Source organism: Podarcis liolepis (assembly GCF_965112155.1).
Source record: "Podarcis liolepis genome assembly, chromosome: 16".
Classification (NCBI taxonomy): domain Eukaryota; kingdom Metazoa; phylum Chordata; class Lepidosauria; order Squamata; family Lacertidae; genus Podarcis; species Podarcis liolepis.
This window is the reverse complement of record NC_139567.1, coordinates 42661449-42679784: the sequence shown is the minus strand read 5'-3', so window position 1 is coordinate 42679784 and position 18336 is coordinate 42661449. Positions and strand designations below refer to the sequence as shown.

The window sequence follows — 18336 nt, the reverse complement described above, 5'->3', positions numbered from 1 at the left end:
ATCGCAAATTCACGGAGGAGGGTGAAGCTGTGGCTGGCTGCTAGCCGCGATGGCAATGTGCTACCTCCCCTCTCGGAGGCAGTATACTGGGGAATCGCAAGCTGGGAAGGAGTTGCTGCTGCACTCAGGGTCAGCTTCCGGGGATTCCTGCTGTGGCATCTGGTTGGCCATCATGGACTAGACGGGCCTCCTTTGCCCGCTGCTCTTGTGACGTCGTTCTTACCCTCGTGGTTTTTACACTGACTTACACAACCGGCCCACCTATGTCAGTATTGTCCACTTCCCCTCTGCCCCTTGTCCAACGGCACTGGCAGCAACCAACCCCTCCAGCGGGTCTCCGCACGCCCAGTTTTCCTCGGGACGGCATTGGTTGCTTTTTTAGAGAAGCAGCTTTTTAAAATGAGGAACCAAAGAACCTGGGGAAGAAAAAAAGGAAGGTGGCTTGCTCTACGTGCAGGGGAGACTTTTTTCCCCAGAGCTGCCACGAGGGTCATTAAAAAGGGTGCCGTTTCCTGGATCTTCCTGAAGTTGCAGAACAGCCATTACCTTAATTGAGCAAATAGTCAGACACAGCAGAGGAGGAACGGAGGGAGACCGCAGGCGTCTCCTTGCTGCAGCCGTGGAGTAAATGGCCGGGGAGGATCTGAGCCAGGGATCTCTCGGTGGGGTGGGCAGAGGTGGGGGGACTCCTGTTTACTGGAACAGCCATAAGGCAGCAGGATGTGTGACGTCCTTTTGTTAAGTCCTCTAATGCTCCTCAGTCGTTGCTTCCTGTATTGCAAACTCAAGCCCCCCCGGGCCTGAATGTTGCGTGGTCTTCACTTCCCTCCTGCAGCCCTTGCTGCAAGGCCAGCCACCGCCAACCTGCCGCCCGCCAGGCGTTCTGCGCTCCAACTTCCATCAGACCCCAGCCGGCACGGCAAAAGGTGTGCGAGAGAGAGAGCTTACGGCTAAGCTTCGCAGCAGCAGAAGAAAACATTTCTCTGCGTTTACTTCTTTGCTGTAGAAAAGGGGTTGTCTCTGAGCAGGAAAAGGCAAGCTTGGGTTCACACATGGAGAGTATGTGCTCTGTGCGCCAAAGCCCTGAGTGGTGGGGACTTTTTGGAGGGAGACCCTCCTCTTTGCAGGGGGTTTGTGTGGAGGGCAGAGGTATGTTCTTGAAATCGGCTCATAGAACAGGGGTAGGCAACCCAAGGCCCAGGGGCCAGGGGCGGCCCAATCACCTTCTCAATCCGGCCCACAGACAGTCCAGGAATCAGCATGTTTTTACAGGAGTAGAATGTGTGCTTTTATTTAAAATGCATCTCTGGGTTATTTGTGGGGCCTGCCTGGAGTTTTTACATGAGTAAAATGTGTCCTTTTATTTAAAATGCATCTCTGGGTTATTTGTGGGGCATAGGAATTCGTTCATTATTATTATTTTCAAAATACAGTGGTACCTCGGGTTAAGTACTTAATTCGTTCCAGAGGTCTGTTCTTAAGCTGAAACTGTTCTTAACCTGAAGCACCACTTTAGCTAATCGGGCCTCCTGCTGCCACCGTGCCACCAGAGCACGATTTCTGTTCTCATCTTGAAGCAAAGTTCTTCTTAACCCAAGGTACTATTTCTGGGTTAACGGAGTCTGTAACCTGAAGTGTATGTAACCTGAAGCATATGTAACCTGAGGTACCACTGTATAGTTCAGCCCCCCACAAGGTCTGAGGGACAGTGGACCGGCCCCCTGCTGAAAAAGGTTGCTGCTCCCTGTCATAGAATCACAGAATTGTAGTGGGAAGTGACCCCCAAGTCCCTGCAAGGCAGGAATCACAAAGAACCCCCAGCAGGTGGCCCTCTGCTTAAACAAGGCAGGAGAGCCTTACCACCAGGCATACACCAGCAGCAGCCCCCACCCCACCCCAAGGAGACATGATGTCTGCAAATGACGGTTCCTTGTCTCTCTCCTCTCCCCACCAAGACTTGCTGAAAGGGAGAAGTGAGGACCTGAAGCCAGACCACTTTCTCCGCAAAAGCCCCTCGCTGGAATCCCTGAGCAAACCACCCTCCATGTCCTTCTCCGGCAGGATGCTCACCTCCACCCACAGCGGCCTGAAACCTCCCAGCAAGCTCAGGTAAGCGAAACGGAAGCTGAGCTGAAAGAAAGGAAGGGGGTGGGGAATGGAGGCTGCCTTTGCCTGAGCCAGGCCATTAGGCCCTATATTGCCTACACTGGCTGGCAGAGGCCCCTAGGGTTTCAGGCCGCCCCCCCCCAGCTGTGCCTAGAGAGGCTGCCAGGGACTGAACCGGGGACATCTGGCATGTAGTGCCGGTGCTCTGCCACTGAGCCAATGCCTCTCCTGAATGCCTATCAGTGCTGTCTGTCGGTGCTGAGTGGCAGAGCTCCTGCCATGCATGCGGAATCGTAGAATTTTAGAACTGGAAGGGGCCACGAGGGTCATCTAGCCTTGCAACGCAGGAATCTTGCGCACCACATGGGGCTTGAACCCACAGCCCTGAGATTAAGAGCCTCATGCTCTACCAATCGAGCTCTGCAGCCCCAACTCAGATGTCACCAGTTCAACACCTGGTGGTACCTATTTGTTTATTTTTAATACATAAAGCTATTAAAACACTACCAAATCATAAAGTGCAAAGCAGATGGCCCACACGGCTGATTTTAGCAGCGTAGGACTGAGCATCCTCAGTGGTGGGCATGGCCATTTTGGGGACGGGGAGGGCATGATGGACTCTCCCAAAGAGGGCACAGCTGGCTAAAATAGGAACCTGCCACATTTCCCCTCTCTGTGCGTTTTCCTTATAGCAAATGCATAAATTGGCCACCAGTTCCCTAACACTGGCGCCATTTCTGCTGCGTTGCGTGTATGGTGTGTGTTTTTCGGTGTGGGGGGCACAGGGGGATGGCAGCCATCCCTGGCCCCTTTTCAGAGCGGAGCAGTCCAAGCGGAGTAACGGGAGGGTTGTTAACAAAACTTTTTCCTCTTCCTGGTTCCAGCGTGGAGAGGAAGGACCCTTTGGCTGCTTTGGCGAGGGAGTACGGCGGCTCCAAGAGGAACGCCCTGCTGAAATGGTGTCAGAAGAAAACAGAGGGGTACCCAGTAAGTGAATGGGCGGCTTGCTTGCTTGCGTGGGTGGCTGAGTTGCTTGCTTGTCACAAAGGGATCATTTTGCCCAAAAGCACCACTGTGGCAGCAGCCAAGCCAAGTACATAAAAACTGGAGCCTGCATTTGAGTGGGGGCGTGGAGTATATTTCCCTTTGCTCCTCAGACAATATGTGCACCCTCTTCTCCAGCAATCGCCGATTCCCTTGGCAACATGGGATGCTAAAAATCAAGTTTCCCGTCCTCATGATTCTGAATTAAGAGTTGGTTTATGTAGGAAGCTGCCGTAGTCAGACCCTTGATCCAACCAGCTTGGTATTGTCGACACTGGCTGGCAGCGGCTCTCCAGGGCTTCCCGACAGGAGTTCTCTCCCAGACCTGCCCGGAAGTGTCAGGATTGAACCCGAGACTGTCTGCATGCAAAGCAGGTGCTCTCCCACTGAGCTATGGGGGGAAACCCACTCTTGGGCGCAGAGCTTTTAAGCACAGACCTTGCGCTTGGAAAGAGCAAGGCAAAAGATAAATGTGGATTACGCCATGGCAGCAAGCGAGACTCTGGGCCAACTAGCTCAGCAGTGCCCACACTGACTGGGTCGCCAGCCTGCCTGTTTAAAGCAACATTTCTACAATTAATGCAATTCAACACATTTTGCAGACTGCACAGTAGATTGCCCTACGGAGCAGGTGAGACAGGACACTGCTGGCCTCGTTCATTGCTGGGCTTACTTGGAACTGAAGGTCTTAGAATCATAGCAGAGCTGGAAGGGAATCCAGGGGTCATCTAGTCCAACCCCCCGCAGTGCAGGAATCTCAGCTGAAGAATCCCTGACAGATTCCTAGTGCCTGGTCTGTTTCCTGCCCACACACCCTGACTTCTTTGCACAGAGATCAGGCACCTATTTAAGGAGGCATGTTTTCCCATAACTCTGCGGGGAACTTAGATGAGACCTTGCCTCAAAGCAAGCGCCTATCCAAGCCTCCGGTGGTTTTTGTTGCTTTTAGTGCAGGGGGAGCAGGTTTGTTGCGCAAGACCTCCCGATCAGCAGCAACTGCGCAACACAAACTTGCCAGCGTGTGATTGAATCCTGCCCCAAAATACCGACAATCTGGAAAGCGCCCTTCGTCTCTCGCTTCAAAAAACAACCACCCACCTCTCCAGTCCAAAACACACACACACACACACGTCCCCTTGGTTCAAAGGACAGCAGATTTCCTTTGGTTTATTTTTAATTTTGGCTCTCGGAGGGATCCCTGCGGTTCCTGCGGCAGCTGCCCAACCCTCTCTAACAAGGCGGCGGCATCTGTAATTGTTGGCCGAAACTTCAGCGAGGCATTTATTTTATAGATCTTTCTCTTCCTGCCTCTGTTATCTTCAGAGCATCAAACAAACGCCACACGTTTGCCTTCTTCCCCTGGCAGGAGAAAGCTCTCTGTGAGGAGGTGGTGGTGGTGGCGGCTATTAGGGGGAGCACTAAGCCCATGAGGAGGGGCGTTGTGTTGGGCAGCTTATGCATTCCCCCAAAGTGAGCTGGCGGACTTGTTCATTTTAAGAACATAAAACCACGAGAAGAGCCTGCTAGATCAGGCCTGTGGCTGTCTAGCCAAGCACCCTGTTCAAATGTCAAAGAGAAGAATAACTACCAGACTTTTAGAAGACATCTGAAGGCAGCCCTGTTTAGGGAAGCTTTTAATGTTTAATAGACCACTGTATTTTAATATTCTGTTGGAAGCCGCCCAGAGTGGCTGGGGAAACCCAACCAGATGGGCAGGGTAGAAATATTCTATTCTCCTGTGGGAGGGAGTTCCACAGTTTAACCATGGCGCTGTGTGAAGAAGGACAATATTCTGCCTCCACTGTCAGGAGGCAAATAATGCCACTGAGCATCAGCTGCTGAGAACTGTGGGGAGAAAGCACCCAGGCCCTTTTTGCATTCTTATGTCCGGATGGCTTTATCCGGACTGCACCTTGTAAGGGTTTTTGAGAGAATTTGCCGACTAACCAACTGGATAGCTCAGTTGGTTAGAGCCTGGTGCTGATGACGTCAAGGCTGCAGGTTCGATCCCCGTGTGGGACAGCGGCATTGCAGGGGTTGGACTAGATGATTCTTGGGCTCCCTTCCAGCTCTTAGGATTCTGTGATGCATAAGCGTGGCGTAGTATATTTCAGACTGCAATTCAGAGAAAAATGGAAACAGAGCTGTCCGGCCCTGTTGTGACAACTCCACCATACCCAGATGCGTACGTAAAACGTTGGAAGCAGCCTATGACACGGCGTCAGTTACAGCAAGGGATTTCCCGCTTTTGATAGCAGAGCCTTTGGCTTCCACGTGAGCCCCGCTCCTGGTCTCTGGCGTGGAGCCCAGGGCAACCCCACTGGGCAGGCCTGAGGCCTTTTCCTGTTGCCACGAGCTGCTCTTCTCGTCTCCTTCACCCTGTTGACATTACGGCCAGTGACGTGACTTCTTGACGCCTCTCCAGCTCCGGATTCCCCTCTATGCCAGAGACCCAAATAATTCATTTCGTGGAAGCGGATCTGTGGGTGTTGATGGAGCCATCTTTCTCTCTCCCCTCCCCCCCCCCGCCAGACCCCTAAGCTTAATCTCTCTTGCTGAGAAACTGACGCCTGCGAGCAACAGGGGGGGGCAGCCCCCAGTCTCCGCGCTGCTGGTGGACTAATAACTCCTGTTCTTTGCTCTTGTCTCCTCGCTCTTAGTCTCATTAGCCTCCGTCCTCATTAATCACGTCATTAGCAGTCGGGTCATGATTTAAGTGCTCCGGCTGTTGTTGATCCGACGAAGAGGAGCGATTTGTCATGGGGCCAAAATCATCCAAATCCAGCTTCTTATCTTAGAAGACAACAGCCCTAACCTAGGGATCAAGCGGTACTTGTCTCTCTTCCCCCCCTCAGGGTTGCTGGACACACGTGAGAAAGAGAGAGAGAGAGAGAGGGCTCGGCCTTCAACTGAGCCAGTGTGGTGTAACTGGAGTGTCAGACTAGGACCTGGGAGATCAGGGTTCGAATCCCCACTCAGCCAGGAAGCTGACCTTGGCCAGACCCTGCCTCTCTCAGGCCAGCCAATCTCGCAGAATGGTTATGGGGATTAAATGAGGAGAGGGAGAACCACTTTGAGCACCTTGCAGGAAATAAAGGCAGGGAATAATAACTCCCAGCAACTGGGGTATTCAGACTTATCATGTACAGGAAGAACATAGCTATTGTGACTAGCAATCATCCATTCCCTTATCCTCCATAAATTTGTCTGATCCTCTTTTAAAGCCGTCCAAGTTGGTGGCCATCTCAGCCTTTTGAGCTAAGGAGTTTCATAGTTTAACTCAGCTGTGTGAAGCACTCCTTTCTTTTGTCTTGGCCCCCAAATCTCTCAGCATAACAGCTCCAACCAGACACATGGAGCAGGGAAGAATTGTAGAATTCCAGAATTGGAAAGGACCCCCCCCCAAAAAAGGGCCATCCAGTCCAGCCCCCAGGAATCGTGGCTAAAGAATTCCTGACAAAAAGATGTAGCTTGAAGAGAAATGAATTTAATGACACCTTGAGGCTATGAACCAGCATTTTTTTAAAAAAAAAATGGCTTGAGGATTTCTCCAGGCAACAACCTACTTCATTAGATGCTCGGTCTGAGTGAGTGAAAGCTCAGATGAGAGCTGAACCAGAGAAGAAAATTTTCCTTTCTGTTTTGTAAACAGCAAAATAATGTAGAAATACCCTTTCCCTTGCCCACCTCCCCCTTTGGAGGTAGCAGCCCAGCTGTTGAGGGAATGGGGTTTTCTGGCATTGAGCGATGCTGAGGGAATCATCTCCGCACGAGGGGTTCAGGCCCTCAGTGGCTGGTGGTGAGGTCTTGCCGTCAGTGCCTCAGTGTCCGTAAGGGAAGGCGTAAATATCGCTGACCTTTTGGCTGCCCCCGGACACTTCAGATAATCCCTGAAGTAAACAAGGGATGCGTCATTAATCGTCCAAGCAGAAGCCAGTTACCGTAACATAAGGGGCTGGCCAAGATTGCAACAGGCTCCTCTCCAACCTGAAAGAAAGTGAATATAGAATCATAGAGTTGGAAGAGACCACAAGGGCCATCGAGTCCAACCCCCTGCCAAGCAGGAAACACCATCAGAGCACTCCTGACATATGGTTGTCAAGCCTCTGCTTAAAGACCTCCAAAGTAGGAGACTCCACCACACTCCTTGGCAGCAAATTCCACTGTCGAACAGCTCTCACTGTCAGGAAGTTCTTCCTAATGTTTAGGTGGAATCTTCTTTCTTGTAGTTTGGATCCATTGCTCCGTGTCCGCTTCTCTGGAGCAGCAGAAAACAACCTTTCTCCCTCCTCTATGTGACATCCTTTTATATATTTGAACATGGCTATCATATCACCCCTTAACCTCCTCTTCTCCAGGCTAAACATGCCCAGCTCCCTTAGCCGTTCCTCATAAGGCATCGTTCTTTTCCCTGAGACTAGGAATGATAATACCGGCCCCTTCCTAATGAAGCTGAGTGCTGGAAGATTCAGCCCTGTCAGCCCAGCGGCAAAATGTGGATTTGAATCCACATCTCCTTGGCCCGCTTGTTCCAGTAACCTCTAACCACTACGCAACACTGTTTCTACAGCAATTTAAGGTTGGCGGGTGGGAGGGAGGGAGGGAGGAGGAACCGCATTCCAGCCCCAGGTAAGGGGGAAAGCCTTGAGTCTTCCCCACAAGGGGAAATCCTCTTGCGGTTTTATTCTCTAATCCGGGGGATTTTTGGAGGGCTGGGTGTCCGCAGAGAGGTGGTTTCGTAACAAGGCGCACACCTGATACAGCCAGGTGGAATTTTACCTCTCTTCAGTGGAAACTGCAAGCCGGATTCTGGCACTTTGGCACTCCCACAGTCCGTTCCACACAATCTTTCCTGGGTCACTTGGGGGTCGGTTCTACAAAAATGAGACACTCCCAGTTTAGGATTCTTTGGTTTGAGGGGTGCAGTCAGGCAAGTCTGCCCAGTTCCATTTCTCTCCTCTGCTCATTCTTCTAACCTTAACCATTCAGTGCTCTGCCTTTCCACATCGGTCTGTGGAAATGCATCAGTCCTTGAGTGCCAATTTTGCAGTCTGTAGCAGCCATGCTTCTGAATGCCCGTTGCAGAAGCCACAGGAGCAGAGAGGACTCTTGCGCTCGCGGGCATCCGGTCAGCTGCTGTGGGAACAGGAGGCTGGACCAGATTTCCCCCCCCCTTTGAGTGCTTCTTGTGTTCCTAATTCAGCAGGGCTTTTACATTCCTAAAAGAGGACTTTTTTGCAAAGCAATTTCCCCCAACACAATTTTTGCATCCTTCCCCCCCCCCATATACATTCTATTTTATGCACGCTTTATCTGGTATATGCACATACCAGGATAAAGCGTGCATAAAACAGAATGTATATGGGGGGGGGGAGGGATGCAAAAATTGTGTCGGGGGAAATTGCTTTGCAAAACCTTACCTGACTTGAGAACCGCAGAGCAAAATTCAGAGAACTGTGCTTCGGTCCACATTTCATTTCGGAAAGCGCGAGTGCAGTGGGTTTGCCTTTAAATGCAAACTGAATTGGATTCCTCCCTTGTCCGTTGCAGTGAGGAAGATCCTTTCAGCAGCAGAATCTTGTTTCTTTTCCCCAAGGAGTGATTTAGAGGCCTGTCAGTTCAAAAAAATCTCACCAAGCCCATATTTCTTCCTGGAGACTTCCTGGCTGAGGCCTGCCAACTCCGTCTCCTGCCCGCTGGTGATTTACCACGATGCCTCTCAGCAGCTGAGAGCTGGCAGGGGTCGGGCTGAGATAATCCCCCAGAGTTTTGCCTGCCTTATCGCCTGGCAGAAGTTCCTTGTGTTGAAAGAAAAGACCTCAACTTAATGGAGCTGATCTGTGAACGGGGTAAAGGAGGTTGCGTTTCAGAGATTATCACCCTCCTCTTCCCCCTGCACACACAAAATTCAAACAACTCTTCCCTGGTGGACCAGGGCTTTGCACAGATGTTGTACAGATGCGAGGAGGGGAGCCCAGAGGGAAATGGGCAAACTTATTATATATTGCATTTCTATCCCTCCTTTTTCTCCATGGAGCTTGGCAGCTCACACGCCACTCTTCCCTCCGCATTTAAACCCCACAACAAAAACCCTGAGAGGTAGCTTAGGCTGAGAGGCAGTGGCCAGCCCAGGGTTACCCAGTGAGCTTCAGGTGGAGATTCGAACCTGGGTCTCCCCAAATCCGACACTCTAATCCCTACGCCATGCTGGCTCTCAAAAAAAATAAGCAAAACGTCCAAGAAATAAAAATGAAAAGATGCACAGTGGCCAAGCGTGGATATTTTCCCACGGATTCCTGAGTCACGCTTTTATAAAATAGGAAATGGCTTTCACTGTTCGCTTCACATTTCCGTTCACCATGCCCTGGCTTCCGGCAGAGATCCAGGCTCGTGTTATCCAATCTCGGCTTGTTGACCAGCTGGAAAAGCGCATGGCCATGCTCCGTGGTGGCTCTAAAGGAGGATTAGGCAACTGCAATGAGGAGGAGAGGACTATCGAGGTCTCCTGGCCACAGTGGCTCAGCTCTGCCTTGGCAGACGGAGGCAGCAGTGCTGGAAGACACAGGAGGGGAGCGTTGCTCTTGTGGCCGGATCCTGCTTGTGGGTTTCCCAGAAGAGGCATCTAGCCGGCCACTGTGAGAACAGGAAGATGGGCCTTTGGCCTGATCCAGCAGGGCTCTTTTTGCATTACTGAAATTGCTAAGGGCCAGACCTTCACCTGCAGACATCTAAAAATGGACTGATAAGGAATGGATTTACCGTATTTTTCCATGTATAAGACTAGGTCCCCCCCCCCCAAAAAAAATAATGTCAAAAATTTGAGGGTTTCTTGTACACCAATGGGATGCGGGTGGCGCTGTGGGTTAAACCACAGAGCTTAGGACTTGCCGATCAGAAGGTCAGCGGTTTGAATTCCCACGACGGGGTGAGCTCCCGTTGCTCAGTCCCTGCTCCTGCCAACCTAGCAGTTCGAAAGCACCTCAAAGTGCAAGGAGATAAATAGGTACCACTCTGGCGGGAAGGTAAATGGCATTTCCGTGCGCTGCTCTGGTTTCTCCATAAGCAGCTTAGTCTTGCTGGCCACAAGACCCGGAAGCTGTATGCCGGCTCCCTCGGCCAATAAAGCGAGATGAGCGCTGCAACCCCAGAGTCGGCCACGACTGGACCTAATGGTCAGGGGTCCCTTTACCTTGTACACGGATACATCTCCCCCCATTTTCTTAAATCGGAGTCCCCAAAAATAGGGGGCGTCTTATAGACAGAAAAATATGGTGCTATGTGCTCCAAACATGCAACTCCCCCTTCTGATTTTCCTTTGGGGCATCTGCTTGGCCCCTGTGGGAACAGGATGCTGAACTAGCGGGGCCATTGGCCTGATCCTGCAGGCTCTTCTGTACATTCTGCCTTACCATAAAATATCCAAGGATGGTTTTAATGAGGATGAAAAATAAAATTGTTGTGGAAACTAGGAGATTAAAACTGGTGTGTTGTGTGTAGCAATAATAACAATAGTAACATTGATGAAAATTATCTGTAAACTAAACATATAAAGCCGCAGGTGTACAGTCACTTACCTGGGAGTAAGTCCCATTGGGATTTGTGTTCTGAGTAAACTTGCAAAGGATTTGCACTGTAAGAGGCAGGGAGGGCCTGAGAACATTAATTAAGAACATACTTCTGCAAGAATTTTGGCGATATAAAACAAATTAAATCTCATTTAAGTATCTCCATTTGCTTCATCTTGAATTACAATTTCTGCTTCCTCCTCCATCTTCTCTCTCACTCTTTCCCTCTCCAATTCTTATTTGTTGTTTTATTATTTCAATTATAAGCCCGCAGTCTCAGCCCTATTGACTTTTCAAATATTTGTGCAAGCCTGTGTTATGTTAAGCACTTTAAGAAATAGTGAATCGCATCCCTGCTTTGGCTGTCTCGAAATACTGTGACCGGGCAGTTACTAATTGGTGGCTGGGGGCTTTCCCGAGGGGGAAAATAAAAAGAACTGACATGGTTCCTTGATAGCTGGCAATTTCTCTCCCCAGCCCTTGGTAAGCAATGCCCTTCAGTGTCTGGGAAGTGCAGAGGGAAAAGGATTGTGTCTCATCTTGAAGTGGAGAGAGGTTTCCTTTCCCCCTTTTCCTGGAACTAGCTTGCAGGACAGATTGCATGGAGCTGGGCAGTTGTTTTGGAGAATCCAGAATATCCTTATTTTGGGGTGAAATGCAATGACTTTCCAGCAAATTCAGCACAGAGGGGCTAGTCCATTAGGGCCAACAGAGCACTGTCCTATCAAGAACATAAGATGTTTTGTTGGATCAGGTCCATCTAAACCAGCCGCCTGCTCTCACAGTGGCCAAACAGCTGCCCCAAAGGGAAAGCTGCAAACAGGACCCCAGAGCAGGAGCCCTCTGAAGAGGAAGAAAAAGAGACGGAAACAAAGAAGAGAGACCAGGAAGGAAAAGGAGAGAAGAGGGGAAAGGAAAGAGATAAGAAAGAAAGATAAAAAGGGTTTCCAATTTTCCATTTGCGGGTTACATAAAAAAGGAAAAAAAATATTTAAGACATTCAGTCCGTAATAACACCCATCTTCTCCATGTTACGTTAAACAGTTTTTCTTTTAAGTCTCAAAATCATTCATTTTTTTGCACGAAAAGTCCAAGGGGGGTTCCCGAATTGTTTTTATTTTTGGTCAGTATCCACCGTGTTTTCTCTTCAACGCCAGCTTTGCCTCCATTCATTCCCACCACTGTTCCCCTGTATTGGAGGAACCTTGCGTCACTGGGGAGTTGCTCCAGCATTTTGGTGGCTCTTTGCTGGACCTTTTCCCCAGCTCTGCAGCATCTTGGGGTTTTTTTTTGAGGCGAGGTGGCCAGATCCGCATGGGAATGATGCCACCCTTCCTCCCTCATCTGAACACCAGAAGGTTTTGGACAGAGAAAAGACCCTCCTTCACACAGCACATAAACTACGGAACTCCCTGCCACAGGAGAAGGAAGAAGCAGGGATGGCCACTAACCTGGGTGGCTTTAAAAGAGGACCAGTCCACGGAGGAAGAGAGGGCTGGCTCTGCTCTGCCTCCACAGTCCAAAGCAGCAATGCCTCTGAATGCCAGGAGGGGAGCGTTGCTGTTATTCTCGGATCCTGCTTGTGGCCTTGCCATTAAGGACATCTGGTCGGCCACAGGATGTTGGGCTAGGAGGAGGTCCTTTGGCCTAGTCCATTAAATGCTTCTCGTGTTCTAAATTCAACTTTGAATAGACCCACAGAAATGGATGGATGCAAGTATGAGAGCAGAATCCTGGACTAAAATGGGCCATTAGCCTGATCCTGCAGGCGCTTCTAATTCCCTAAGGTAAAGGGACCCCTGACCATTAGGTCCAGTCACAGACGACTCTGGGGTTGCGGAGCTCATCTCGCTTCACTGGCCGAGGGAGCCGCCATTTGTCAGCAGACAGCTGGTCCACTAAAACCCCTAGACCCTTTTCACATGCACTGCTGTGAAGCCAGGCGTTCCCCATCCCATGTTATTGACCCTCCCCTTTCTTCTTTGGGCTTGGTTAAAAGGTAAAGGGACCCCTGACCATTAGGTCCAGTCGTGGCCGACTCTGGGGTTGTGGCGCTCATCTCGCTTTATTGGCCGAGGGAGCCGGTGTACAGCTTCCAGGTCATGTGGCCAGCATGACTAAGCCGCTTCTGGCGAGCCAGAGCAGCGCACAGAAACGCCATTTACCTTCCCGCCGGAAGGACGTGCTTTTGAACTGCTAGGTTGGCAGGAGCAGGGACTGAGCAACAGGAGCTCACCCCGTCGTGGGGAGTCAAACCACCAACCTTCTGATCAGCAAGCCCAAGGCTCAGTGGTTTAACCCACAGCACCACCCGTATCCATCTAATACCCTAGTGTCCTCCTATCTAAGTTTCCCTGGCGTTGCTTTTGTCTTCTGCAGCCAAGGTCGAGGATGACATCGGCAAGGCGCTGCTCGCCCTCCCCGTTGCTGCTTCCATCCTGTCCCTCCCTCCCAATCCCTGTCGCAAGCAGGATCTGCAGGATGTGGGATCTGCGCGTGGCCCTCCGTCCAGGTCCTCCTTTCCCTGTGCAGGCAGAAGGGGAGAACTCGCCTCCCTGGTTTGGCTAAGCAAAGTCAGGATAGCTCTTTTCTGGGCTGACTTCCTGCTTGGCCAACTGACACCGTCTCTCCCACCTGCTCTGTGGTTTGCCTTTAACACTGGCAAGGTCACAGCAACCAGGGAGGATAACATCTCGGCAGGCCTCACCCCTTTGAGAGGAAGTTTTGTTCAGTGTTTGCCTCTCTCCCAGGAGCTCAGTGGAGGCATTATCTTCGCCACAAAGAAGGCCTTTGTGGTGTAGCGTCAGGGAGACCAGGGTTCGAATCCCTGCTTGGGTAGGAAGCCCACACTGGGCATCCCTGGGCCAGTCACTTTCTCTTACTCAGCCTAACCCAGTGTTTCCCAACCTTTTTTGGGCAACGGCACACCTGTTTAATGAAAAAAATCTCGCAGCACACCACCATTACAGCCCCGTGACGTCAGCGCGCAGCGTCACGCCGGGAGGGACGCACGAAAGTGAAAGTTTTCAATTTTTTTCCCTCCCCCTTGCCGGGGAACCTCCAAGCTTTGGGGGTGGAGGGGAGGAGGCAGCAAAGCGAGGCAGGAAGGAGAGCGCGGCTTGGCTGAGTGAGCTTTGGCAGGGGCAGGGAATGAGAGCCGCGAGGCGGGCGCTGCAGACGGAGGCGCTGCCCGCCGAGCTCGCAGCTCGCCCGTCGAAGCCTGCACGATCACCCGCCGCGGGGAGCCGGGGGCGGCGGCGTGGTTGCCGGGCAGCGGCGGGGGTGGTGGTGGCGGTGGCTGCTTGCCGCCCTCCTGGGCAGAGGCGGGCATGGTGGGCACCGGCACGGCCAAGGGCCCCTGCTTGGTGCCGTCGGATGTGGGAGCTCGCTCGCTCGCCGCCCTGCGTGTGCTCGCCGAGCGGCGATAGGATGTAGCGAGCGGCGATGGGGCTAGCCGGAGAAGAGAGGGCGAGCCCCCTCCGCTCCGGCCCTAAAAAGGGCAAGCCACGCCCCCTCCAGCCAGCCAGGAGGCGTGGCCGGATGGGATTCCCCTGCTCTCGAGGGGGCTGAGATGGGATTCCCCGCTCACGTGGGGGCGGATGGGATTCCCCGCTCACGTGGGGAAGGGCGTGATGCCCGCAACCCCACCTCCTGGGGCAGGCCCAGTGGCGAGCGGATGCGCAGGCCCAGTAGCAAGCGGCGATGGGATGTGGGAGCTTGCTCGCTCGCCGCCCCGCATGTGCTCGCCGCCGCCCCCCCGCCTCTCACTGCCCGACTCGCCCGCCTCCACGGAACACAAGGCAAAGTTCCACGGCACACTAGTGTGCCGCGGAACACCGGTTGGGAAACACTGGCCTAACCTACCTCACAGGGTTGTTGTGATGATAAAATTGGGGGGGGGAGAGAAGCATGTAAACCCCCCTCCCTGCTTGGGCTTCTTGGGATTGAATTGAATTGCAAACAAATCCAGGTGAATGACCAATAAGCAGTTCACCTGGAAATACCTGCAAGGAGCCACAGTTCCTGCCCCACCACAACAAAATTTCCAGGGAAGACAATATTATTATTATTATTATTATTATTATTATTATTATTATTATTATTATTATATACAAAGGGCAGTATGGCAGCTTTGACTGCTCCTGCTCCGCTGACCGCACCAGCCCCACGGATCAGACAAGCATAGGGTGGTTTGTTTTATTTTGCCCCGGTGCAGAATATCTGAAGGGGCATTATCGAAACCCAAGAAGCTAGCGGTTAATGGACAGAAATATTCCACTTTGCTCCCTTCCCCTCCCCCTCTTGAAAAGCAGCAAAGTGAGTTAATCCAATCTTAGCAGAGCGCCTTAACGTAATTAACACAATGCCGGGAGGTGGAGGTAATTAAGATTTGGGACAAACAGTTTCTCTTCTCCCCCAACGCCCCCAGATCTTTGCCTCCCGCAGGACCTCCTGCCAAAATGTTAATTTCACAGGCAGTGGGCAGCATTCATCTTGCCATGCCAACCTGCTACCCAAAGGCCTTTTGTTTTGCATTATTGCCACTGATAGGGAGTTGATTGCTTGTTTGTCCAGCCTTGGCGCACTTGTTGATCTTGGGAGGCAGCAAGGAGAGCCTGCTGGATCAGGGTCAAAGCGGGACCATCCAGGCTGGCATCCTGGCCCCAGTGGGAAACCTGCAAGCAGGATCCAAGCACCTTCCTCCCTTGTGGCTCCCAGAAGCATTCTGGAGGCCAAGCATAGCCATAGTGGCTGTCAGCTGTCAGTGGTCTTCTCATCCATGAATTTGTCTAATCCGCAGCAAGGTTCCATTCCTCATGGTGCTGAATAGGAGTGAAGGAGGCTGACTTATACACAATTGGGCAAAAGTTTTGATCCCCTGCTAAATTTGCCCGTTTACCCCCTGACGAAGAAATGACCAGTCCATAATTTTAATGGTAGGTTTATTGTAGCTGTGAGAGACAGAATAACCCCCAGAAACGTCTGACCTCTGTAATTGCCACCAAGTACTAAGTCATTATGGTGCTGGAGGAGACTCTTGAGAGTCCCATGGACGGCTAGAAGATCAAACCTCTCCATTCTGAAGGAAATCAGCCCTGAGTGCTCACTGGAAGGACAGATCCTGAAGCTGAGGCTCCAAGACTTTGGCCACCTCATGAGAAGAGAAGACTCCCTGGAAAAGACCCTGATGTTGGGAAAGATTGGGGCACAAGAAGAAGGGGACGGCAGAGGACAAGATGGTTGGACAGTGTTCTCGATGCTACCAGCCTGAGTTTGACCAGACTGCGGGAGGCAGTGGAAGACAGGAGTGCCTGGCGTGCTCTGGGCCATGGGGTCACAAAGAGGCGGACACGACTAAACAACAACTAAGTCATCTTTCGCAAAGGGATTGAATACTTATTTCACTAATCATAATGCACATCAATCTCGTGACTTTTGTCTTCTGGGTTTCCTCTCCCGCTGAGCTCACCTTCCCTTTTCTTTTCCTCCCGCAGAATATCGACATCACCAACTTCAGCAGCAGCTGGAGCGACGGCCTGGCCTTCTGTGCGCTCCTGCACACCTACCTGCCTGCCCACATTCCCTACCAGGAGCTCAACAGCCAGGACAAGGTGAGGCCCCTCTGTCACCAGCATCCTTCAGATGGTGGGCGATTTGGTGGGGTGGGGAGAAACCTTTCCCCTAGTGATGTGGAATGGAATTGCAGGGTAAACACACACACACACACACACACACCATTCCTGACCTAGTGACCTTATTTATTATTTAGTCATTTCATAAAATATATTATATGCTGCTTGGTTGTAAAGAAAAAAGCAGGGGGGAACCAAAGCAATAAAATTTAACACTAGCAGAAATGTAGCAGCCATGATTTAAGACTCTCAGAAAGTTAAAATAACAATAGACTAAATTGCATCAGCTTTCTAAAACTTTGGACAGGCTTGTCTAAATCAAAACATTTTGGCAGACCCCAAAAAGAGGAGAGTGAAGGCGGAGCCTGACATCAATTCCCAAGGAGTTTCAAATATAATCAGCCCCAAGTTGTTGTTTTTTAATAAAATAAAAATACAGGATAAGGTTAATGTTTGGTTATTTATAAGTAGTTCCAACTAATGACCTTTTAATAGCAGTTGTAATATTGATCCTGCCTTTTGAAAACATGTTTTAGATTTTGTGAGTGTGCTTTGTTTTTTCCCCTGGTTTTTAATATATGTTATTTATTTTTTGCTGTAAGCTGCTTTCAGTTGCATTGGGGAGGGGGGGAGAAGCAACTAAGAAATTTAATTACAGTAATAACAATAGTCCAACAATATCTCGAGGGCCGCCTGGGTGCCTTTCTGCTGTAGCTACAATAATAAAGTCTTCCAGGAAGAAGCAGAATCTGAAACTTACTTCTCACCTGATTGATGTATACTTGAATTCACTTCCTTTTGTGGGTTTGAATCAAGGAGTGCCTGTTTTCTTTCAGTTGTGGGTTGTGTTTCCTGGCGAGGTCTTTGCCATTTGCACCTCGCCTAAGCCCTCTGTTTCTCACCTTTAACAAAAAATGCAATTTATTTTGCAAAATTTTCCCCTATAAACACACATTGTGGGGTTGGAAAATGGCATTGCAAAATTCGGAGCAGTGCAAGTTTCAAAGAATCACAGTGTTTTGGTTGGCTTATTGCTTCAGGAAGCACCGATCGGGGAGCTTTCCCATTCAAAGGCAAACAGAATCTATGTCCTCCCCATTCACTGCTGTTCCCGTGGCAAATGTCTGATGGCAACTGGAGTGGGGGGGCAGGCTAATGTCAGAGAAAACAGCCCTTCTATCCTGACCTATTTGTTGTCTCTCTCTCTCCCTCCCCACAGAAAAGAAATCTCCTTTTGGCATTCCAGGCTGCCGAAAGCGTTGGCATTAAACCCAGCTTGGTGAGTGCTTTTGTCCTGGGGAGATGCATTGCGCCAATATAGCATTGGAGGGGATGAGGCCGACGGGGGGCGGGAGGGGGGTGTCATATTTGCACCTGCAGGAAAACAGGCAACAGGAGCATGGCTTCAAATCCATTCCACCCTCCCTTCCATTTATCTAATCTCCCACTTTAAAACCAGCGACCATCTTCTGCCGTCACATCTTGTGGTTGTGAGTTCCACAAGTCAAAAAGTGAGGTTGCATGGGGAAGACCCTCCCTTTTAATCATCCTGAATCTCCCCCGTCAGTCAATTTCAGGGAGTTTCTGACCTCGTCAAGAAAGAACAATGCTTGGTTAAGGGTTTCCTGTTGTTTGCCAAACCCACCAAGGTGTTGTGATTCAGAGCTCAGATAGTTCAGATCCGCTGCTCCTTTCGGTTTAGAAAAGCCAGCCTTCAATCCCAGACTGCACAGCTATTTATTTTATGGCATTTATGGTCCACTGTTCCTCCCTGTAGCTGGTTTTTATCCTCCTGACAGCCTTGTGAGGCTAGACCGATTCGCCTAAGGCCAATCCGCAGCAAATTCCACAGCTGACTGGGGAATCTGAACCCAGCACCCCCAGTACAACCTTGTCTCTGACTCTGCCTGCACGGGTTTCGATGTGGGGGCGAGCAAAATGCTGCTCGCGTTTTGCTTCTTCTATGACTTGCTCAAGTTTGCAGCCAT

The 18336-nt window shown here is 50.8% G+C and overlaps 1 protein-coding gene across 4 annotated transcripts in view; it reads left to right on the top strand.

The window, feature by feature from the left end:
- Positions 1-18336, top strand: part of SPECC1 (sperm antigen with calponin homology and coiled-coil domains 1) — a 111824-nt gene that overhangs the window by 85658 nt on the left and 7830 nt on the right. For all 4 annotated transcript variants that reach the window (XM_083479790.1, XM_083479792.1, XM_083479791.1 and 1 more), the window contains 4 exons: positions 1956-2109; positions 2991-3093; positions 16211-16327; positions 17568-17627. In XM_083479790.1, the coding sequence (XP_083335916.1) occupies positions 1956-2109; positions 2991-3093; positions 16211-16327; positions 17568-17627 (434 nt within the window). The remainder of the gene's footprint in view (positions 1-1955; positions 2110-2990; positions 3094-16210; positions 16328-17567; positions 17628-18336) is intronic.